This window comes from Gopherus evgoodei, unplaced genomic scaffold (genome assembly GCF_007399415.2).
Source record: "Gopherus evgoodei ecotype Sinaloan lineage unplaced genomic scaffold, rGopEvg1_v1.p scaffold_44_arrow_ctg1, whole genome shotgun sequence".
Taxonomy (NCBI): Eukaryota; Metazoa; Chordata; order Testudines; family Testudinidae; genus Gopherus; species Gopherus evgoodei.
The window spans coordinates 1,731,815-1,756,450 of NW_022060065.1; the positions used below are offsets into that span (position 1 = coordinate 1,731,815).

At 44.3% G+C, this 24,636-nt stretch overlaps 1 protein-coding gene and 1 long non-coding RNA gene across 7 annotated transcripts in view; one reads left to right on the plus strand and one right to left on the minus strand.

Moving 5' to 3' along the window:
* Positions 1–7,071: 7,071 nt before the first annotated feature.
* LOC115642708 lies at positions 7,072–14,033 on the plus strand. Its single transcript, XR_003998235.1, has 3 exons — positions 7,072–9,275; positions 9,949–10,126; positions 11,305–14,033. It is a non-coding gene; the product is annotated as an uncharacterized LOC115642708 (long non-coding RNA).
* SLC45A4 (solute carrier family 45 member 4) overlaps positions 11,794–24,636 on the minus strand; it is a 136,303-nt gene continuing 123,460 nt past the window's right edge. For all 6 annotated transcript variants that reach the window (XM_030546425.1, XM_030546421.1, XM_030546420.1 and 3 more), the window contains 5 exons: positions 23,403–23,582; positions 21,011–22,083; positions 20,824–20,923; positions 19,507–19,718; positions 11,794–18,455 (listed from right to left, as the gene is read on the minus strand). In XM_030546425.1, coding sequence (XP_030402285.1) covers positions 18,093–18,455; positions 19,507–19,718; positions 20,824–20,923; positions 21,011–22,083; positions 23,403–23,582 — 1,928 coding nt within the window. In that variant the 3' untranslated portion in view covers positions 11,794–18,092. The remainder of the gene's footprint in view (positions 18,456–19,506; positions 19,719–20,823; positions 20,924–21,010; positions 22,084–23,402; positions 23,583–24,636) is intronic.

Below are 24,636 nucleotides of genomic sequence, written 5' to 3' on the forward strand. Positions count from 1 at the left end.
ACTGAGGAGTGGGTGGGCCGGCAGGGGTATATATCGAGCGCCATGGCGGCGCCACTCTAGGGGGCGACCTGCTGGCCCACTGAGTTGCTAGGATAAAAGTTTTCCGACGAATGTGCACGCGCGGCGCACACACCTAACTGGAATGGATATGAGCAGCACATCTCGAAGAACAACAGTTACAAAGGTGAGTAACCGTCTTTTTAGCGCACACAGTTAACTTTGTTTTCCTTGTGGTGCTTCATGCTCCTGTAGCTGACTCATGAGTATGTTACACAAAATGCCAAGATATCAGCCACATAAGTGGGTAAGTGGGCTCATCTTGGATTTAAACTGGTATGGATCTCAGATGCTTGGGCTGAACTTCCTGTGAGCAGAGGATATATATAAGTGTTACTGGAACCTTCTGTGCCCAGTCTGAAGAGGCCATGAGTCTGTTAAAGCCTACAGCTGCAGAGACATGGTATTTTAGTGCAAGCTGTAACAGCTCATGCTCATAGCTCTGGAGAATCCCCTGTCAATGCCAGGTGTGTCAGCTAACATGTAGGCCATCACATAAGAGCTTAGTGATGCTCTGGTCTGCTGGATTCTTGGGCAGCTCCATGCTGGGAATCTGAATTTGTTTGAGCTTAGTGTACCTGTTTCAAAAGTGATTCTAAAAACCATTGCATTCAGAAGTATCAGTGCTAAGGAAAAAATACGGAGCTGCTGCTTAATGCAGCTGTTTTTAAGCAGTGGGTACTTAAGAGCAAGTGACAGATTCAGGGAACATGAAATTTCATGTCTCACTTAGCTCCATTCTATAGGCCTGTATTTTTTTGTGTGTCTAAAAAAAACCCAAAAAACTATGATTCATTTTTCGACACAGACAGCAGAGGGCACCACTGACTTAGCTAAACTCAGGCTGGAGAGAAATTCAAGGCTTTGGCAGAGAACCTCAACTGCTCAATATCAGATTGAAAGGTAGGCCCCTCCTACCCAGGAGTTCTGCAGGCTCTCTGGTGGGAACATTTATGCCCTGATTTTTCCAGTGACTTGTACCTTTTGTTGCACTTATTTACACATGTTCAAAGTAAGTGTAAACAGACCATTCTAATCTGGTAGCATTTTACATTCATCATTTGCACCCCTAAAAGCAGAATTAATTTAGAGCAATGCTCACTATACAAAAATATAAAGACAGGGGCCCTTTGAGGGTAGGCAGCTGTTTTAGGTAAGCAGGTGCATCACATGCTATATTTTAAAATGATTCACTCCTGGAAGTAGGAGCCAGCAGAAGCAGGTCCTGGCTGGGGAGGTGAATCTAGGCCATAGTAATTCATTTTCATTACTGAGACCCGCACCAGACAAGAAGATGTTCAAGTCATTCTTGATGGACTGCGGATTCCTAGGTCTGCTACAAGTAAGGGCCTCTCCCGTAGCCCAGGCCCAGACCCAAACCCAGTACGTTGTAGGAGTGCCTGGGCTTTGCTGAAATACCATACAGCTGAGGGAGTTCTGTACCAAAAAATTAAACTCGGGGCACAATATTTTAAAATTCTGAAAAAATATGTATTTTGTCAAAATAACCCTATATAATCATGTCAGTGTCAGTTATTTTGTAATTTATTTCAAAATATCTCTCAGCGACTATGTGGGTAACAATACAGATGCGCACACACACATGAATTCCCCCAGCAGTAGAGAGGTAAAGAAATCCCTGTGACAATCCAGTTCCTGTTTCTCTGCTCCCTCCCCCCAGAGCCCAGCTGTAGGGCACCCCCTAGCCCAGACACCCACACTCCCAACTCTCCCCAGAGCCCAACCATGGGGCCCCCCTGCCCATCCCAGACACCCATGCTCTCTACCTCCCCCAGAGCCCAGCTGTGGGGCACCGCCCCCACCCCCAGCCCAGACACTCATACCCCATCCCCACAGAGGCCAGCATCCAGAAGGCAAAACATCCTGAGGCTCGGTCCCGCTGGTCTGGAGTTTCTGGCCCAGTTTCCTTTCCTGAGGGTGTGCTGGGTTCTGTAGCTCTTGGGACCCTTCCAGCTCCCTCTGCCTCTCCCTAGCAGTGTCTTCTATTTGCAAGCTGGGCTCTGCTGGGTCCAGCGCCCCCTAGTAGCAGCCAGCAGCTCATTTCTGCAGGCAGAAAAAAATTCTGAGCCTAATTTCTGCGCAAAGCCTGCCTTGCCAGCGGCAGATAATTCTCCCGGGCATAAATACGAGCGGCAGAGGCAATAGGAGGTGCTCTATCTCCACCCACAGTAGCTCTTTCTGCTTTACCCTGGGAACCCAGCATGTCTGTTAACTTCAGCACCATTTGCTGCTTTCCACTTCCCCCATGAGGTCAGTCAAAGTGCCTCATTTATTTCTCCTGCGCTCCATAGAAGCCTGGGCATTTACACCAGCAATGAATTTGGTCCAAAGAGCAATTACAATCACAAGTACTGTTGTGTAAAAGTGGCAGCTTTTTGCCTCTCAGCTCGGCTTCCTGTGAGTGTCCAGTCAGCTCACAGCTCAGAGAAAGGTCTCAGAGTGGTAGCCGAGTTAGTCTGTATCAGCAAAAAGAATAATTGGAGACAACTCAGACATCAAGAATTTTAACATTCAAAAACCAGTCGGTGAACACTTCAATCTCCCTGGTCATGCGATTACAGACCTCAAAGTCGCAATACTCCAACAAAAAAACTTCAGAAACAGACTCCACCAAGAAACTGAAGATTTGGAATTACTTCGCAAAGATTTGGAATTAATTTGCGTTAAATTAGGCTTGAATAAAGAGAGGGAGTGGATGGGTCATTACACAAAGTAAAACCTATTTCCCCATGGTAATTTCCACCCCCTACTGTTACTCACACCTTCTTGTCAGCTGCTGGAAATGGGCCATCCTGATTATCACTACAAAAGTGTTTTTTTTCCTGCTGATAAAAGCCCACCTTAATTGATTGCTCTCCTTACAGTTAGTATGGCAATACCTATTTTTTCTTGTCCTCTGTGTATATATATCTTCCTACTGTATTTTCCATAGCATGCATCAGATGAAGTGGGTTTTAGCCTACGAAAGCTTGTGGCACCTTAGAGACTAAATTTGTTAGTCTCTAAGGTGCCACAAGGACTCTTGTTCTTTTGGCTCAGAGAAAGTGAATTGGAGTCTGCACTGGCTTCTGTAGCATTTGTGACAGACCAGTGGGAAATGTCTCTGTGAGCACGTGGCTCCCTAGTCCTGCTCCAAGCAGGGCGGACACATTGTAGCTGGTCCGGCCGGCTTGGAGTCAGCTTTGTTTCTGAAAAGCACCCCACATAATCCAGCCCAAAATATCTGCCCACAGGTGGGAGCTCCCAAGGCGTCTCCCCACAGCCTGCTCAGGGCTCCCTTACCCTGGGACCTTGCTGGCTAGAGCCCCACTCCCAGCGCCTTTATCTCTGGGTGCGGTGTGAGTCACTTAGCGTTTCCTAGCAAACTCGTCGCCTGCTAAAGTGGTGAGGCATTAGAGACAAATCCTGCCAGCTCTTCCTAGGGGACACGCCAGCAGCATGACAGAATCGAGTGAATGTTTTCTGGCCCTGTGTTCCTGAGTCTATGCAGGGAGACGGCTGATTCATCAGGCTCTGGCACAAATGGGTCCCTGCACCTTAAGAGCTATTGTCCATGCTACTAACCTCCTCTGTGCTTGTGCATCTTCCTGCCGCTGTCCCTGCTGGGCTCAGGTCGCCGCTCAGCCACCTCTGCCCAGACTCTTGCCTGTTTCTTGAGCGAGCAGCAGGCCAGTGTGTCCCCATCCCTGCAGCCCCTCTCTGATGGCCTCTCCAGCCCCCTGATGGGGCTGTCCACAAGCTGGGTTCCCCCCTCTCAGGCTCCAGCTCTGTGCCCCTTTCTTCACCTGTCTACCGTAGCCAGTGCTGGTGGCAGCCCTTACTGCACGGACTTGTCCCGCTATGCTTTTCTGCCTGCCTTTGGTGCTAATCTGCTGCCACCTGGCTCGCATGCACCCAGCCCCTTCCATTCGGGCTTGCAGCTGGTGAGTGGCACAGACATGTGCCAGAGGGTGGAGGGGGGAGTGGTGCTGATTGTGGTGGCCCCTTTTCCTGCTCATCAGCTCCCTGCCCCCTTTAGCTGCTCCAGGTGAAGAAAAGCAGCTCCCTGGGTTTCCTGGGTTGTGCTGCCCGGCAGCCAAGCACCGGGCAGAAGCCTCACACAGTGTGCGAGTGACGTAGCCAAAGCAAATGGGCGGGGAGTGCATGAGTGGTAGAATAGCTGGGCCAGCCGTGGGTGTTACTTAGCGGGCCCATGAAATCCAGGCGTGACCGGGGATGAGGCAATGCCACCATTCTTACCTGGTGTAAAGCGCTTGTGTAACCCACCCACCTCCTGGGTGTGGTGTGTGCTGGCCCAGCTGAGACCCGTTAACGAGAGCTAGGGCTGTAGCACACTCAGACAGCCAGGTGGCTTTTAGTTCATGCCCTAGAGGCTCATGCATTAAGCACCAGCGGTCCCTGGTTGGCTCCCGCCAGCCAATGAGTGGGGTCTGTCGGTGTTGGAGGTTGTAGTGCCATGGGATGCTCTGCTAGCTGCCCTCCCCCTCAGCGTGTCACCCTGGCTGGCCTGGCCTGGCCTTTCCCTACCAGGCAAGGAGCTGGGGCTGCTTTGTCTGCTCCTGGAAAGCTGCATGTGGTGGGCAGGGTCTAAGGGTGACAGCTGTGGCCGCAGGTGCAGCCTCCTGGCCGACAACCGTTTGCTCAGCCCAGCCAATGCGGTACATAAGCAGGGTGGCCGTGGCCAGTGAACTGTGCTCTTCGCCTATAATGTCAGTAGAACGGCTGGGCCTTGGGTGGGGTGGAGCAAGGGTCCAGGGCTGCTCCTGGCGTGGGTGAAATTCACTGCTATGCCCAGGGCACTAAGCCTTGGTGCTGCTTAATTCGGGGGGCAGGATGGGCTGATGCACAGCTCCCCAGGCCGCCTTTGCATGTGCCCGCTGGGGCCACCCCCTTGCTGGCTGTCATTTTCTTGGGGGGATGAGGGGGTGCTGTGGGGGCAACTGGCCTTGTGAGGGGTAGCGCTACTGCCTGCCCTGTATTCCTGAGCACCACAACATGCACTGCAACTGGCTTAGCTGGGCCCTCCCAGCCAGTATTTCCCACCCCACCCCAACTGTGTGCTGACTCAGCAAGTCAGGCTAGCAGCCTCCAAGTTTTACACTTGGCAAGATGTCTCTCTCCCCCGCCCTGAATTTCCCCAACACTAGGAGCTTGGCCACTGCCAGCCTGCTCCCGGACCCTGCAGCACAACACTAAAGGGTACTTGTTCCTTTCAAGCAGGAGTTCTCAGACTAGGGGTTGGGACCCCTCGGGGTCGTGAGGTGATTACATGGGGGGGGGGGGGAAATCACAAGCTGTCAGCCTCCACCCCAAACCCTGCTTTGCCTCCAGCATTTATAATAGTGTTAAATGTATAAAAACGTATTCATAAGGGAGGCGGTTGCACACAGAGGTTTGCAGTGTGAACAGGGTCACCAGGACAGAATTTGAGAGCCACTGGCTTTAAAGCTACAAGCCGAGCAACCCCACCCCTCTTTCTGCACCAGCGGCTGCAGGGTGAGACAGGAGTGCACGACGCAGCTGCTCCCCCCTCAGCTGCCTGCTGCATCGCAGGGGAAGGAGGCGTGAGCTGCTCCATTGCTTGCCACGGGGGCATTGAGCCCAGCCCCTTGTGCAGAGGCAGGGCCACGTAAACCTGGCCTGGCCCTGAGAGCCCACCCAGGTAAAGTGCCCAGCTAGGGTGCCCAGATGTCCCGATTCTTATAGGGACAGTCCCAATTTTTGGATCTTTTTCGTATATAGGCTCCTATTACCCCTCACCCCCGTCCCGATTGTTCACACTTGCTGTGTCTTGGGTGCATGTAGCAACCGTTGGCTTCCCATCCTTTAGTCGTGCAGGGGTCTCCCTGGTTCTCCGCTCCTCTGAGTTGGGTGGTCTGGTCCCTAGGGGCCATGCTCAAGCTAAGGAGAGCCAGCACCCAACCCTAGCCAGCCTCTACTCCACCCCCCCGACACACCCTTCTCTGCCCCAAACACTTGTGGGTATGGCGGGGCGCAGCAGCTCGCTCTGTCTGCTGGGGACCCCCCCACTCACGCTGCATTTCACTCCCTTTGGCTGAGCAGCTGCTCTAAAGCACTGATTGCTCCTCTGGACCTTTCTGCCGTCAGCCACCTGCCCAAAGCTCAAGGCTGGCCCAACATTAGGGTGTTAGCCTCCAACTCAGGCTACAGGAGCTCTGCCTGTGTCCATGGGCAGATCAGTTGCGGTGTGTTCCCAGGTGTACAGTGGGGACGATAGCACTGCCCCATCTCCCAGGGTGTTGCGAGGACAAGTATGGAAAAGCTTGTGCAGCTCTCAGCCTGCGGTAGGCTGGGCTGGTTGGATACCACAGAACTTATAGAGTTGCGGGGAGGAGGAGAAATAAATCAGGCTGGTGGCAGATTAGGCAAATGGATGCTCCCTGTCCAAGGCATGTAGCTCAAGGTAGAGCTAGGGGGTGCAAGGCTGGGGGCTGAAGAGCCCTTCTGTTGTGGTGGCTGAAGTCAGACATCCCCACCGTCTCCCCAGCCCCATTTCTCCAACAGGGTGTGAGCAGAGCAGGGGGCAACAGGAGCACGTGGCGCGTTATTGCAGGAAAGACTCTTGCCTCCACCTCACTAAAGGAGGCAGCCATGTCCCCTGCCCCCCGTGCTGAGTCCTATGTCAGCCAGTCCCCTGTGCATAGGAGGTGCTCAGCTCGGAGCAGGTTCTCCCTCAGTCATGAAGCACGAGGGCCCTTCTGTCCAAGCCAGCTGCTAGCTTTGCCCTTCCAGGGGACAGATAAGGACAGAGACAAAGCTGAACAGCTGCTATCAGACAGGATTAAGCCTCTGATTTTCTCTGGTCAGCCAAGGGCTCCCACAGTGGCCCAGCCTGACAAACCCACCCCCGCCCATTAACTTGGCGAAGACCAGCATGACCTTTCCCTCCAGCTGCACCACAGACAAACATGCTTTACTGCATCATGTGCAGGCAGAGCCAGTGTAATTTTTGCCCTACAAATAGCCCCTGGCCTTGAGGGATGTTTCTCATCAGTGTCAGAGAATTTCCTGGCAGCGTTCAGCCAGGGCCTGCATGCAGAGCTCAGCACTCTGAGCAGCGGCTGTCTGCACAACGCTTTGCTAGCCTTCCCTCAGTCCCTGCACAGCACATGGGCCATAGCAATAGGGAGGCGTGTGCAGTGTCACTCGGTGACCCCGGGGAAACAGATCGTGGTTCAGTGTTTCCACAACAAATGAGGGGATTTTAGTTCCACCAACATTTTCAAGTTTTTAGCTTTTCATCTCACTGTGGGATAATTTTTCTGGAAACTTCAACTACTGAAATCCAAATTTCTGTTCCACCAGCCAGCCCTACTCATAAAATTTGAGGTAGAGTGCAGCACACCATGTATTAGCATGGGCTTTACAAGCATGCAAAATATTATTGCTCTGTCTTTGTACCGCCCCTCCCATACTGTGATCCTGGGCCATGACGCCTAGACAAATAAGTAATAAGACCATGAAATGAAGTTCACAACCTAAGTCCCTCCCGAGGAGGAGGCACCAAGCCAGTAACAAACCAGAGGCATAAAAAGACTTCCATAGATGGAGATTGCAAAGAGCTGAATTGTTTGCTTTACGCTGAGACACGGTGAATAAGGGGATATGATAAAGAGATGCAAAATAATACATGTTATATACAAAGTAGAACGGGAGCCCAGCCCACTGCCTTGTACTGAATGTGTGAACAAAAGGACAATAAATCAATTACATTAAGACAGCTGATTTAAAAAGGAAATACTTATACAGTGCAAAAGTTGCCAGTGGAACTAATTGCCAAAAGATACCACAGAGATATCATGAAGAGCTTAGCAGGAGTCATAAAAAGGATTAGATATTTATTTAGATAAGAACATCCAGAGCTTAAAATAAGTTTGGAAGAGGTTGAAACCATCATGCTTCAGGTCATAGATCAGCCTATAACTTTCCCTTCTTGCACCATTGTCCAGTCGCTGTTGGAGACATGTAACTAGACCAGGAGTCATGTTCAGTTCTGTAACCAGATTGTGATCATTTTAGTTTCAGATTGTTGGCCTATAAGAGCTCCTTATTCTTTGTACTATAACCACGAAAAGTCATCTTATTGCCAAGATAAAAACCAGGTATTTTATTCAGCTTCCCCGATCTAGACACCAATAAGCGGTCACCACCGGCTTAGAAGCAGCAGCATTGTGGAATGAGACAGTGTGTCTGGCACAATTAGCAGTGAACACTCATTTGTCTCAGGGAGCAAGAGCTTGGGCTTGTCACCTCATGGAACAGATTTTAATCTTAGAGTCTAGGGTGGGTCTATCACTTTAGAATTGTATCCGAGCTGTTTTTAATGTTCCTGGGCTAGTCAATGGTGAGGCATAACAAATACTGAATGCAGACAATAGCCTGAGTGATGGAACCCTCCCTTCTCTCACGTCTTCAGTGGCACCTTTCCAGAGATACCAAACCACCCCTCTCCCTGACCCGTAACATCCTTACAGCATTAGCTGTTCCCAAGCCTCTAGTGATAAACATTATGTACACCACCACTGGGCAAGGCTGCTCTCACAAGGGGCTGATTCATTGGTGCTTTTTGAGGAACCTTATTCTGTGGGGAGATCATGTCATCCAGCACACAGGGCAGAGCCTGACACAGAAAGCCAAGCTGTGAGTAGTAACATTAGTCATTTTTCCTGAGCTATACAATGGGCATTTTTCTCCTCCCTTTGCAATATTCTCAGGGGGTACCGGTTGTATCCCCTGATGCAGGGATTAGTACTAGGGCTTGTGGTTCTTTCTAGCTCCTGCTTAATTCAGGACAATTTCCTCTCTCATAGGATTTAGCACACACTACAGCGTACCCCTCCTTTCTACTGCCATTAGTAACGCACATCTCTTCTCCCCACTTCAGAAAGCTTCTCCTGAGGGGTTTCTCCCCTGCTCAGTCCCTTTCTTTCCAGAGGGATTCTCAACCCCCAGAGTCACTTCAAGCAGGACTCAGCAGCACAAAGGTTGACCAGGATGATCATCTCCACACACTGGCAGCGTACCTGTGGTCAGCAGAATCTTTGTGGAGTGAGTTTGGGTACATGCGTAATAGAGCCCTGCAAGAGGAATTAGAAGTGAAGCAGCTTGTTGATGGCTCCATGGGCTTCCGCCTCCTTTCTCTTGAAGCACAGAATGGGGGAAGATGCTCAACTGAGGTAAATGGAGCTACTATGAGCGTGAGGGTCTTTTCTTTAACCAAGCTGCCTGAGCACACTGCCATGAGAGCAAGGTTACAATCTGTAAGCATATAAATCTAATAGGGTACATTCACAGGCACTACACAGCAGACCAATTGCCAAGGGGCTTAAGACTCGTTCTGTGCTAGGTTTTCCCTTCAGTCACACTCCTTACCCCCTAGCACTTTGGTTTTATGGCTTGGCTGGTCTCAGATCTCTTCACCCTTTTAACAGTATCTCAGGTTGCGGTTCAGCATGGATGATGAAAATCCTGCATGACTGGAACAGGTTACTTCACTCAACTCATGTTTCTTGCAATCTCTGAGGGCAGAACACGAAAGGTCCTGTGAATGCCAACAGAACATTGCACTCTTCTCTTCATTCCAGAGTGATTGGTTGGGGGGGAGGGTCTCTTGGCATGAGGGGTTGGCAGCACCACTCGCAGCCCACAGCATAAAGCCCTGGTAGCCCAATGTTCTGGGAATGTTAGCCTGGACAAAGGGGGTGGTTTTATTAAAGAACAAGAGAGAGACTTACCTTTAAAGGGAGTCTTCTGAGGTATTTATAAGAGGATCATTCCAAGTTGGGCAGCTTCTGGCTTACAACAAAGTAAGCTGTCAGCTCAATTAATTGAAATTTTTTTCCCCTTCAGGCACTGCCAACAGGCCTGGCCTGAAGAAGCACACCATGCCGAAGGTCAGATTTATTGCTCTGATAAGTTTTTGCCTATGTCGTAACCCAAGCAGTAGTTTGAACCAACTCCCATGTGGAAGAAAATGTTCTGCAAATCCATGAGCATTCTGTTGGCTGAAGAACACAGCTCTTGGGAGGTGGGTAATACAATTAGGGCCGGTTTGCGCCCAAAAGTGAAGTTGACCCAGATAAGTTTGCTCAGGGGTGTGAAAAATCTATACCCCTCAGTAATGCAGTTAAGGTGACCTAACTCCTAATACTGACAGTCCTAGGTTGATGGAAGAATACTTCCATTGACCTAAATATGAGAACACCCCTCCAGTTACTGTAGTGAGCATCTATAATCAAACACTGCAGTGCAACATCAGTGCCCCTGTACCGTTTAAAGTACAGACGTAGCTTATTTTAAAACCAATGCTAGGAAACAGGTTATGGGAGTAGACTGGGATAAGACTGAAATGCATCCAGTCTCCAACTAGACAAAGTGAGCTAAACGCGGAGCTGGTGTAACGGGTGCAACTCCATTGACTTCCATGAAATTGCACCTGCTTATACTAGTTGTGAGTTGTCCCCATGAGAAAGGGTTCAGAATAAAAACCTTCGACAGACAAATAGCATTGGAAGTTACAAGTGAGACTATTTAGAGAGCTTCATGTTGCAAGTTTGCAAATGTCAGCTGGTAGGGCTAGTCTGATTACTCATGTGTCTGCAGAAGCCTTCAAGCCTCCCTCAGGCTTCAGTCCTCCCAGTTTACCAACAAACTGGAAGTGGATGGTCAATTTGAACTTGTTTTTTGGACAAAGGCAGACTGGTTTCAAAGCCAAGCTGCGCTTGGTTTCCTCCAGATAAAAAAGACTGGATTCAAATGTGCCTCCCAGCAACATGGATCCTGAGTGTATCAGAAATATAGGTAAAGTTAGTGCCTAGCTATAGGTGGATCACTCTGTACCATCTTAGGTAATGAACTATGGATGCAGAACCACAGCCTCTTCACCTGAGCAAACCAGTTTCCAGAGTATGAAGTCTGTGAAAGTGCTAGGAATCAAAGTCACCAATAGTGGTCTCTGAAATATAAGGTACCTCAGCCAGTTCACAGAGACTAATGGGGGTTGGCAGTCAAGCAGACTCCAAAAGGCTCAGACTACAAAGTATGGTATGCAACCCAAGCCCAGTACTACTAGTGTCAGACTTGGGTTTTATTATTTCATATACCTGCCACTGAAAATGATAAACAATCTCAAGTGCCTTTTAATGGTTTAGCTAAAGAGTTAAGTTTTTGATAACTCAGTAAGTGACAGCTTCTCATTACACACAGGAATGGTTCAATCCAGAGGAGAAGACCCAAGCCATTCTGTGCTTATGTAGATATACTACATTCCAGGCTGGTTTTGGTGTTTGACAGATGGTATGTTCTAATATTTCTCACTGTGTCATGACAATGTCCCAAATGTTAGTCAAATATGTGAAGGGTGTAACGTGCTTGGAGCACTGTCGAGGCCCGAACTGTAACACTTTGTGTTGTGTAAACATTTAAATACAGTGTAATTAAGATTCAGAAACCTTGAAAGGTTGAGTAATATTATTTTCATTTGCCAGTTGAGGAATGTGAAGAGTGGTTAAATGACTGGCCAGAGATGGCACAGAAAGTTAGTAGAGGGCAAGAGTTCTTGGCTCGCTCTTGAAACCAAGTCACGCCTCATTCTCTAGTGATGTGTACTCTCCAGAACTCGGCTAAGATATGCACCAGACATGCGTTTTCAAGGACAGTACGGCCCTTGTACTCAAGATTCAGACATCACACAAACTTCTTTAAATGTTTATTAAGATTGAATTGTAGAACAACGGATTGGAACACAATGCAATGTGGAGTAGAATATTTCTAAATCCATTTTTTCTATGCATAAATGAAAAATCAAGATTATACAAAAGAGAACAAAGTGCAGAACACAGTAAAAGTTTCTCATGCAATAAAGTTTGATCTTAAAAACAGAAAATAAGCGTAATAGTGTAGAAATAAAAAAAGTATGCTGTCTACTCAAACACATTCATCTGTGACATTGCTTTTCTTTATCCCTTTTTCCTCATAAAACTTAGTATGTGTTTAACACACGCTTATAAACATTGCTAAACTCAGCAAGAGCTATTATACTGCCCCAACTTAATAAGTTGATAAAAAAGTAGTCGTCATATGGCCAGTTCACAACGGAACCAAATATTTTTTCATTATGAGATGCCTATATGCAGCTTTCTATTAATATGAGGCATTTTAAATAAGCTAGTCATTTGGCTACCACAAGGGTTTGGTGTCCATGTTACATCAGAAATAAAAATTAGGAACCACCAATTTGTTCAGAGTTATTGCCATCTGGGGTTTGTTCTACTAAATACAACTTGGAAATAATCTGGCACTGATGGGTATAAAAAAATCGATAAAGCTAATAGTGTTTTAGGGGTACATTCCTAGATCTTTAAATGTGATTTTAAAATGTGAATAAAAGGAGCCAGAGTTAATCAAACGTGGACTTGTGTGGTGGGTTCTCTCTTATGGAAGTTTGCACGGAGGCCTATACGTGTGTATTAGGGTGCAATATTTGCTGGGGAAAAAAATTGTTTGCAGTTGTGTTACATTGACAACAGCTACAGCACAACAAGAAGTCTGTTTACTGCTGGCATCAGAAATGACAGCTCCTGTTGCCATCGGGTTAATCAGGATGCTGTATGATGCAACAGGTTTTCAGTCCCCTGCACATCAGACAAAGCTATTTGTCTCTCCGGGGGTCCAAAGCAACAGTTTGCAGGTTGGAAAGGCCAGGTTAAAAGCAAGACAAATTTGAAGGTTGTTCACGTCTAGAAATTCAAATCCATCTTACAGGAAATTATCTTCAATTTAAGAAGGGCAAAACCAAGCATCTTAATGGCAGTACCTTTCTGCCCTGACTGGCTGAAGTCACGTGTTAGTGACACTGTGAAGAGAGAACGAATTCTTCTCGGATACTATTTCCCCTTGCTGAAGTGAAAAATCCCTTAAAATAAAAACAGAGTTTAACATTTGAGTTAGTAGATGATGCATTTGCAATATGCTTATTCTGGATGCAACATGAGAAATAGAAAACTCTGGGTAGCTTATCCTTTCAGAATGACCCTTTTCAATGCAAATTTACAAACTTGCAGAGTGGCGGCTTAAGCTCAAGGAGTATCTCTAGCCATAAAAATCACCTTAAGGAAAAATAAAACTTGGTATTTCTTACACAGTCATCAATACCATTCATGTGCAACATTTGGCGTGCATTACATTTATTTGGCCTATCAACAGAAAACAAGGAAAAGACAGCTGCAAATAGAAACAATCGCTCTTCCACAACAGATACTTCAGATGCTTGGGATTTCATGCAGGTGTTCTTGAAACAGGATATATATTTTATAGCTTGCAGCAGATTAAGAAGTGGGGAAAATTGGAAGAACTCAAGTGAAAACACAACATTACTTGGTACAATTCAGGAAGTACCTACAACCACCAAGGATATTTTGGCCCAAACTATATAGTTCGTTACCTAGTTTTACTTCTAGCTCGGTCACTAAACGTTTTAAATTCTCTATATAAACTAGAGGTAAAACTAGGTACTGAACCGCAGGATGTCACACAACCAAATCACATTCAATTGCAGTTAGGAAAAATATGGAAATGTTGGAGAAAAATAATCTTGACCATCAAAATAGGTTTCAAGGAGGGAGCCCACCAGCTGTGCTTCTGTTGTCTCCAGCGAAACTATTTAACTTCCTTCTCCTCCCACCTTTTGTAAATTTAGTCTTAACCCAGAGAGCTGCAAATGGGTATAAAGGGCCCAATCCAAGGCCCACTTGAGTGAATGAAAGTCCTTCCATTGACTTCCCTGGGCTTCAGAGCAAGTCCTACATCACCAAAACCCAAGATTAGAAAGATGGATTCTAGCGAGACTTAGCCTTGAATGACCTACTTCCTAATACTGCCACCTCTGCCATGTAGTTATTCAAATGCTCTGGGACAAGAGGAATTCCTCCTAGCATGAGACGCCCCTTGCCCTAGCATCCATGCCTTTTTTTTTTTTTAAAATAAAAAAGTTAGCTTTCTGGGGAATGTTTGGCATATTTCTCAACTGAATCTGTCAGCCAGAATTTCCATAGTGAAAGTCACTCATAACTGTGGCTAGTGATGGGGAAATTGATTCCCAGGAGCAGGAGTCTAAGTTCAGAGTGTCCCTGCTGGTTAGACTTGAGGTGGGGAATGTTCTACATTTTACAAACAGACCTATCTACGATAGGCCAGCAAAGACACAAGAGATTCAGAGTGTGTTGTAATTTGCACCAGATTTGTTGTTTCTCCTTCAAATACTTCTTTGCACCTTGTTGTGAAAGGCATGCGTCTTTCCTCACCAACAGCTGTCCTGAACTGACTGTTGACAGAGTGTATCAGAGATAAATCAGCTTAAAATTATTTAAAGATTTATTTCGGTAATAAATCTCCATGCAAATAATTTGAGTAATTGGAAGAAAACATTCCTAAGAAATTATTGCTTCTATTTTTTGAAATCCTTACTGAGCTACTTGGTTTAATATGATTAGACTATGATAAATCAATGCAGCCAATTCAATTTTATAATTTCCAAAAATGGTTATGTTTAAGCCTCTGACTTTAGGCAGCATAATGCTAGACTTGATGCCTAGCAACCGGATATCTCACGCAAAGAGAGACTTTTAACTAATTTAACCTTTTAAGAACATGAACCTAAATCTGTCAAGTGTTATTAAAAATCTTTGTTTCTTGATAAGTGGATGTAAAGAGAAACACAGGAAGAATTAAAGTACCAAAACGTAAACCTGCTGCAGTATGTATCTTATTTGATAGCATACAGAAGATGAAGTGGACTAAGCAGTAATAGTGGCAAACCTCAACACTACTAAGAGTCAAAAGGAAGTTAAACAGCTCCCTCAGCTTTTTCCTCCCTTCAATTCCACAACAAGAAATAAGGTGATTACACTTTGATGGGTTTGACTAGTGCAACCTTAAAGTAATCTCTTTGCAGTTGAAGATGAGGGATAGGATGTGTTATCTACCCCAAGGAAAAGCTTGGGCTACAAAGGGAATCTCTCGAAATCAAAGGACTCTAGAATTAAAAACCTCTGATAATCCAAGTCCGAAGCTGAAAAGCATCTTTAATTTAATCAGGCTCCGTAACCAGGCTAGGCTATAGAACGAGATACTTCAGTTACAAGTCTTTGAAGGCCTAAGCAGGGCTACCCAAGCATGAAGTATTGCCAGCAGGATGCAAACGTGTTTACACTGAATGATTGTTTCCCTGGGACCTTCGCTTTGCTGCAGCGCAGTAAAACGTTGTTACATTTCCAGTTAGTTTACATTTTAATGGGATAATCTGAACAATCTTTTCCCAGCCCAAAACATGCACATTCTAGTCTCCAATTCTTAGGAAAGAGGCTTGGTAAAGGCTGGTCAGCACAAAATTCCATCTGACCTGATTGAAATCCTCTGGATCTGAAATTGCCTCCACCCTGCAATCAAACCTTCACCTCCCTACTTTAGAGGGGTGGGGGAGAGTAAGCGTGCGTGCACCCAGCTCCAAAAAGCAAAGTTTTATGACTCCCTATTGCTACATAGCAAGAGGCAGCCAACTGCTCTTTCCAAGGCTAAACTGTCACCAGCTGATGATGCCAGTGCACATTTTGGCTCAAGAAAGCGCTATGCTGAGTAATGCTAATTTATAAAACATCCAGTGAAACATCTGTCGAGAGGAAAAAGGACCAGATTGGTATTACAGATTGAAGTGATAGACAAATCTCACATGCAATGGTAACTTTAAAACTTGTTTCTATGTGTAAGTTACTAAGAACGACTGACTGTGTCCATTTAACAAAGAAGCAGAATCCTTAGAGTATTTTAAAATAAAATATTGACGCCAAACTTTAAAACTGTCTAATTAGGTTTGTATTTCACAGGAATGCCCTTTTATGGTGAAACTGCACTGCAATTCTGTTACACGTGAACCCGACTAGACTATATACAGAGATGATAAAACTCACTCCAAGCGTTCAGTGACAAATATTTCTAACTGATTTCTTCAATAAGGTCTTAAATGCTTCAGTAGTATTATTCTCCTGTCTGAACACACAATTCAGAAGTGTTCTAATAAAAAAATATTCACAGGAAACAAAAATCTCTTTTCCTTAACACACTTCAAACAAGAGTCCTATGCAATTCTGTATACGTGGTGGAATTTCATAGCACTCAGTGTAAAGACAGTATATTCACTCCTGTCAGAGACAAGAGTACTGCCTAAAATCCTTCAGCTAAGAAGTAAACATATGATGCCATCAGTAATTTATCAATGACACTGGCAAGATGGAGAGTTAGCTTCAACTACACCAGAATATAGATCTCTTAAATACATGTACAATTCAAGTAATTAAGAACAGCTTGTCATTTTGAAATATATATAAAACTTTGCTTTTGAATGCCTATTGCAGCATGATTCAGACATGCATTCTAAAGTACTGCAATGATTTAATGAATTTGAGGCAGCAGAAATATTACAACAGTGGTCTGGATTTGCCTGATTAAACCTGTGAACTCGCTGTAGTCTCTTCTATTCCATGTGGAAATGAGTAAATAGAGTTACGAACACTTCTTATAAGGAAAGGACCGGAAATTTGGTGGTTTTGCGTATAAAGACACTTTAAAAGGCTGCTGCATCTGAGTTGCGTCTACCCATGGTGTTGGGCATTGCTAGAAATTCAGTTAAGCATTTAAATTAAAAATAGTATCTTTCCTATTGCTTGTCACTGAAAGTTTCTTTGCACTGCAGCTATGTCCTGAATCCAGTATTATACATCAGCTCAATCTAAGAGCTCTAGCATACAACTCCTATGTAGGGACAGGAAGTGCATTACATGCTCCTGGATTGGATTTTAAGGACCAAAGCTCTTTCTGACACAGATTTTTATATAACCAGACTATGGCATAAAGTTATAGAGGTAGGCCTTCGGTTTACCTTGTTGTACGGACACCGACTATACTATTGTGATTCCCAGCCAGAGGGTTAAAGGATCATAAAAGTGCAATCAACAACCTCCTTCCCCTCTAAAGAGAATGCTCACATCATGAAGCCAACTGAATGAAATTCCCTTCTCCATGGCAGCTTCATCAAAATGAGATGATCAGCTTTAAATACTGAGAGAAAAATCAACCCTAGTAAGTTCCACACACAAAGCTCCCTGCTAAAACTGTCACAGCACGTTCCAATGCCGCTCATTAAATTCTGCACTCACTGCAAAGGCAGCTCACCTTCCCAGCTGCTGTTACTTCCATCAGCAGCTAAACCACACACCCAAGACCATCAATTTCTGACAAGCAGCAGTACTTGGGAACAGACTTGTTGAACGGTTTGAATAAAATAAATGACAGCAGTTCTCTTAAACTTTAGTAAATTGCTTTTTAAAAACAATTGCAAAGAAAAATACTTGGTAGTAATTGCACCCACTAAAACAGGATGAAATCCAAACAAATGTTAAAAAATTGTAGCCGTCAAACCAAATATTGTATCTATAGGAAAGGGGGAAAAGAAAAAAAGGTGTCTATGCATTTGATTCACCTATTACATTAGCAAGATCTGAAATGTTCAGACAAAAAATTAGCAAAGCCTATGGTTAAAATAGCTTTTGTTTTCAATTACAGTCTAAAAATTGCAAGCAACCTTCATTTTTCTAAACTGCTAATTGTATACACTGTGAATCTGTCATGGCATTTTAAAAAACATGCAAGAATGAACAATGTACCTGCAGATTGATAGATTTGAAATCTGTGTGTGTTCTTAATTTAAAAAGTGTTCAGAAGTGACAATTTCTAAATTGTAGAGAAAGCAATCAGCAAGATAGCCATCTGCTCAAACCTATCCTAGGACTACAGAATTTCATCTACGTTTTCATATGAAAGACATTTTTGCTGCAATTTAAGCAAAAAAGTAACTATTGGAGTCAGAATTTTTTCCCTTAAGAACGTCCTCATTCATGCACCTGAACTGCTTGGAATGTGTATAAACAACAACAACGACCAGTTCAAACTATTGACTCGCTTTCCAACTCCGATGAGGCTGCCCCTTTACGCGAGAGCTTTATAGCAGTTGGTTTCTCTGCATCCACACCATTGCTTTCGGTGGTCTTGGGAGGGCTCAGTCCTTTCTGTTCTTCCTTTGGGTCCTCTGTGACGTCAGGATAAATCACCAAAAAGGTAGCGGTCAAAAAGCCCAGGAAGGATCCTACTGATGCCACCATTGGAATAACCTGGACTGTGCCTACTAGATCCACCACTCCACCAAGTGCTGAGGCCACCAGGATCTGGGAGATGTAGACCTGGCATGACAGAATAGCACAGTCTATGCCAAATCCTCGCTTTGAGTTCCCAGGGCTGTGGTGAATATACTGAAAGACAAGGAACATACATTAGAAGTCAGGCATCTAAGCATAAACAGTCTTCCCAGACTTCCTGAACCACATCCCCTCCTGGACACACCATCTCTACCCGAGAGGGTTTGTGGGGGCGGAGAAGGATGCTGAATGGTTAAACAGGCAACACTTTCATTTCTGCTTGAAGATTAAATGGTACACAGAGGCAATAAAAATACTACTATCCACACAGCTCCTACTAAGGTCTATCAGCTAACTGGAATCCATTATTCTGGAGTGATAATTCCTGTTTGTTTTGCACCAGACAAGCCATTAATCACTCCAGTTTAAGGGCCTTTACCATCGCAGTTGGCTCAAAATTAAGTTTTATAAAGGTCATTTTTTAAAATGAATTGACCAGTAGAAACTTTGATATTTTAGACAATGTCAATGAAAACAGATGTGTCCAAGAAGTACTCTTACAGGCTGGAACCCAAACACAGCAGTACTAAGAATCTGAAAGTGAAATTGACTGCACTTCTGCTGGAAATCAGTCAGGACAACAGAATCTTTGCACTTATGATACCTGGGGTTGTATCTCCAGACTATTATCAGAGCCTCTAACAGGTTTACAATACAGCAGATGGTGCTTAAACGGGACCGCTCGGTAGACAACCTATCCTCCCAATTAAGGAGGCAGGTCCTTTAACAAAAAAGGTTCACCAAGATTCAAGACACAACAATGAATAGGAGTGCAATGACTGCATTCATTGCCTCACCTTTTTCCTTTTAATTATTATTTGACCACTCCTTTTTAATTAAAAGGCCTGCGCTCATATTTCATATGCATTTAACCCCTTTTACACCATCACTTAGCAACTTGGCATCAAGCTAATGTGTCCCCACTGAGCTAATTGTGGCCTGATTAAGTAGCAATCATTGCTGTTCACTATTATAATCTTTTCTCCGGGAGATGCCCCAACAATGCATTTTTCCCCAAGTAAGTGGATGTGGCAGATCTATTTTGTCACTCACAATCTAAATAGAGAGGTCCAAGTGAACTGCTGTAATTAAATATTTCACATACCTCTTTAATATCATGGTATTGTCCTAAAAGCGCATAAGGACAGTAGGATATGCTCATAGAGACTATTCCCATAGTGCTGATCATTATCATAGCAACGTACACATTGGGGAACATAGCCATCACTGCAGTTCCAATAGCAAAACCCAGCGTGCCCAGAATGTAGATCACCTTTATACTAAGATCGTAGTTGTCCAGGTATTTTTGTAGTAAAGCTGCAGAGAATTAAAAGCAAAAATCAAATACACACTAGTCTACTGAATTATGTTTTACAATACTCAGTCCTTCAGTCTGACATAACATTTAAGGATTACATGGCACTTTTTATATGTTCAGAGTGTTGAACAAGCACTGATTGATCTTCACCACCTACCTAGGAGGTAGGAACATGTTATCCCCATTTCAAAGAAGGGGGAACAGACACAGGTTAAGTGACTTGCCCAAGGCCACAATTCAAGCCTGTGGCAAAGCTGGGACTAGAATTCAAGTGTTGCAGGATTCCAATTCAGTGGCATCATACCACCACTATATGTGATCAATGGTATTGACTAACATTTTCTGTTAAAGGAAAGAAGTGTCCAGATATTTTGAGCACAGGATAGATTTAGTTCCTAACTCAGAGATATTTACTAAAATACATGCTTTTAAATAATCCAGCCCCAGAGCCAGACTTCCTTTTGTATTTTAGAATGAGACATCTGGCTGGACATGCCTGAATAATGAGATGGTCCCAAGGATATTAAATTGTAATTCACATATGCATATGCACCCATGTGTGGGCTGCAAAAGGCAGATTTAAAGTAGGTCTAAAACTCTATGTTACAGTTTATTTCAAGTGCAAATGGTAGCTCTGAAGTTTATAGAGTGCTTATCTGTCAGAAACTTACACAGATTCATGTCTTAGAATGGAGTATTTAAAGAACAGTCTTTATAAAAAAAATGTTACACAAAAGATGAACATTTTTGATAGGCAGTATTAGTTTTCTGATGCCTGGCTAAAAGTCACAAGTGTCCTCAGAAGTGGTTTTAGGTTTTAAACTATTAGAAAGGAGCTGTTCATATGTCTGCATTTGAGGTACTTTGCAATACAGACACTTGAGGAGCCAGCCTGAAGACTCTCATTATAACATGTGAAATGCATTTGCAAGTTCTCATGCCCCTCCCTCAACCTTGCAATAACTGACTGGAAGGTTCACTCTGGAGTCTAGACAAAATTATGTTTTTACTTAGGAAAAAATATTTAACATACTGTCCCAGCAGTATCCCACTCAAATGATTAGTGAGAAATACTTCATTGCTTGTCTGCATGGAGTCTCTTACCTGAGCAAACAGCAGCAGTCGCAGCATAAATGACCAAGCCCCTACAGCCCATCTGAACTCCGGCATTGTAGGCATGCAGTTCAGTAGAATTAGAAGGACCCTGCATGAAACAAAGATTTACCAGAGTACAATCAAAACAGAATAATTACAAGCAGTTCTGCGTTGGCAACACAGGCTCTTTGCTCACCTTGGGATCCCCTTTAAATATGACCTGTCCCATGAAATCCGTATAAAACACTGCTTCAGCAATGATGGAAAACCAGGTTAATAGGTGACAAAGGCAGAGCCTCAGGAGCTCATTGGGCATTTTCAGCATAGACAGCCACAGAAGTCTGACAGTGGTTTCAGTTTCCCCTTCTTCACTCTCAGTGTCTCCACTAGAATTCGTTGTTCCACTCTGATTCCTGTGCCTGTACCTCTGCCGCTGTCTCTTCTGCATGTCATAGATATCATTCATGCTGCGGGAGGACTTGATCAAGACAATGGCATTGGCCCGTCGGAAACGATAGCGGTGAGAACCTATTTTGCCATAGTAGGAGAAAGTGTAAGATGGCTGACGATAGAACATGTGCCTTCGCCTGCGCATGGAGTTTGAAGTACTAGATTGCTTCATACCAATCCCAGCATGTCCATTGAGGAGATCTTTTGGTAGGGAGCCATTGCCATTTGGGACTCTGGCTTCATTCAAGTGATTATCAAGCAACATCTCCTCTTTTTCATTTTCCCTGAGGAAAGCAGACAGGCGGTTAAATTTGCACTTCAGAAGTTCCTGGCTGGTGCTGAGGGGAGTGTTTGGGTATGAAGGGTCCTGAAAAATGGAGGGCTCAATGTCATGTAGGAAAAGCAGCTCCGATTCAATTTCCAGAGTAGCATCTGGCATGTGCAGAACAGAATCGCTCTTACTCCTTACGATGTCCACCTCAAGGAACTCCATATCAAGGTCCTGCTCTGACTGAACCTCCTCTGGGTACACAGAGGTCCCATAGGGATCTTCCTCGCTAATTACATTCAGTCGATTCAGAGGTGGAAGGCTGCCACTGAGCTTAACACTAGAAAGTGTATCTGCTTCATCTTCAATTCTGTCTTGCTGAGGGTTATACTGCTCTTCTTCAATGCTAAAAAGGTGAAGAGCAACAGAGACAGAGAAAATAATGGCTGCAAAAAAGAAAAGTACTTGTTCTTGAGATTTAAAAAGGTCACCCAAGAAGGTCTGCATCCAGTCCAGCCCTCCTAACATATAGCCAATGGCTCCTCCAAGACCTGAGGAAGGGAAACAAACAAACAGTTACTATTTTGCTGCATGAAAATAAAGAGGTTACATTCAGTTTGATCTCAAACTTAATTTTTCCTTGAAATACCATCTCATCTATAGCACCCAAAGGTGATCCAGAAATGCACAGACACAGGAAGTGAGACATGTAGAAGTTTCCACTACTAAGTTTAAGACATTTCTTGTTTCATGGGAAGTATGAGTCTCTTTTTAAGACTGCCGTGAATTATTTTAAGTGGTGGTGCACTGGAATTCTGGATTTCACAGCTTTAATTTAAAATATATTTCCAGGCTGGAATCAACTCTCAGTCTGGCAACAGGAAGAGGTTCAAGAAATAAAAAGCGGTCAGGCAAATTCTCACAAAATGGAAAAATTTTTAAGTCTACAGCTTTAGATAAAACTCCAAGAGCATATGTGATCGGTTAGTCCAGTGTTATCATGTGATAACAAGCTGATGCAATTGACACAGTACATGATTTCAGTACTGCCCTAAACCCACATATTTCTAATGATGTGGTTCATTTACAACTATGGGAAAACCAGAGAGTTTTAATATTAATGTCTTTGAGGGAACTGAAACAAATATCCATTTGGTATGTTATCATATATTTTAAAATATACACCACACCCAATTCTCCTTTCGGTTATACTGGTGTATGTCCAGATTACTCCAGATTTATCTTAGTGGAATAACTCACTGACAACATCATAATGCTGAAACTTGGGCCAGTTTATTATTTGTCTGTCTTTTCCATTTAGATTGGAAGTACTTCAGGGAAGAGAATGTCTTACTACGTGTTTGCAGAGTACCCAGTGCAACAGGGCCCTAACCTTGACTGAGTCCTCCTCTAAGTGCTTTGGTAATACAAATACAGGCAGTCCTTAACTTTACAACGTTCGACTTACGACAAATAGCACTTACAGCATTTCTGAACCGACACCCTGATGCAATTTACGACCACTGGTTTTGACTTTACAATGCTCGGTCCCGCAATGGAGTGTATTGTGGTTCTGAGTTACAATGCTTCAACTTATGGTGCAATTTACAGAAACCAACTCTGTCGCAAGTCTGAGGACTGCCTGTAATCATATGATGCTTTATCCTGTCTCCACTTGCAAGTATTATTTTGTCATAGCCAAGGTTCACATAAAAAACGTGTCAAGACCCTCCACATTGGGATGGCTACAATGCAGTATGGACACGAGGAGCAAGGTCAGTGAACATCTACAGCTAATCTTTCAGTGAAATGACTTGTCAACTTCATGCAGATACAAAAATTGCAGGAGAGGTGCAAGTTAACTGCATACCAGCTGAAAAGGCATGGATGTTGAGTGCCATGTCTTGTTCTTCACTGTCCACCACATCCAGTAAATAGGCCCGAATTGGCCCCTCTGTTGCATCAGCACAAAAATCCAATACCACGACCCCAAGCACTGTGAGAACTATGCCAATGGGCTGCTTGTCTGGGACATCTCCAATGGCCAGACCTGGGGGGGGGGGGGGAGAGGGAGAGACCGGGAAAAAAAAAATCTTTCAGCATTTTATCCAAAAGGGGCAAACTGCTCAAAAGCAAGGTTAATCTCCTTAAGAGAAAGGCAACCAACACACTTACTGGAAACATTCCTTTACTGAATAAAATGGCCATTTCAGTTCTTTGGCACAGCTTCTTCCATGGTCTGGGACAGAAGATACATTTTTACATTTATGAGAAAAACTCTTGAGAAACAAGTGTCCATTTGTTTTAAGCACCTGAGAAAGTATCAGCAACTATCTTTCATTTCTCATACATGTGATCCTCCAAACTCCAAAGGCAGTTTGTGTGACGGGTAGCCAGGGTAGAGAGGTCAGCACCCACAAAATTACGAAACTGGTCAAAATACTGGTTATAAATGCAGTTATACAAGTTTCATTTTTCCCCATTCAATGTTGTATGCATTGGTGTCACATCAATATAGAGCACTCCTAGATGGTCCTGCCGGTGTAAGCTACACTAATGGTGCATTCCAAAAGTGGAAATGTGCAGAGGCCACTCAAACAATACCACAAACTTCTCAAAGGCCTGCAATTGCTTCCGTGTTTTAAAACTAATCCTATGGAACATATTGAGCATGATGCTATTACATGTATCTCTGTTCCCTCAGCAATACTGCAATGCCCCCCTCCCCCCATAGTGACAAAAGGGTAATTAGGGCTGTCAAGCGATTAAAAAATTGCAATTAATTGCACTGTTAAATAATAATACATCTCCCCTCACGTTTGGAAGACACTTCAGATTCTTAAATCTTGGGTCAAGTCCTGTAACTATCTCACATTGGTACCTTCTTTGCTTTTTGTCAAATCTGCAGCGGAACTGTTCTTAAAATGAAGAAAATGTGCTGAGTCATCATCTGAGATTACTATAACATGGAATATATGGCAGAATGTGGGTAAAACAGAGCAGGAGACATACAATTCTCCCCCAAGGAGTTCAGTCACAAGTTTAATTACTTTTTTTTTTTTAAATATGAGTGTCATCAGCATGGAAGCATGTCCTCTGGAATG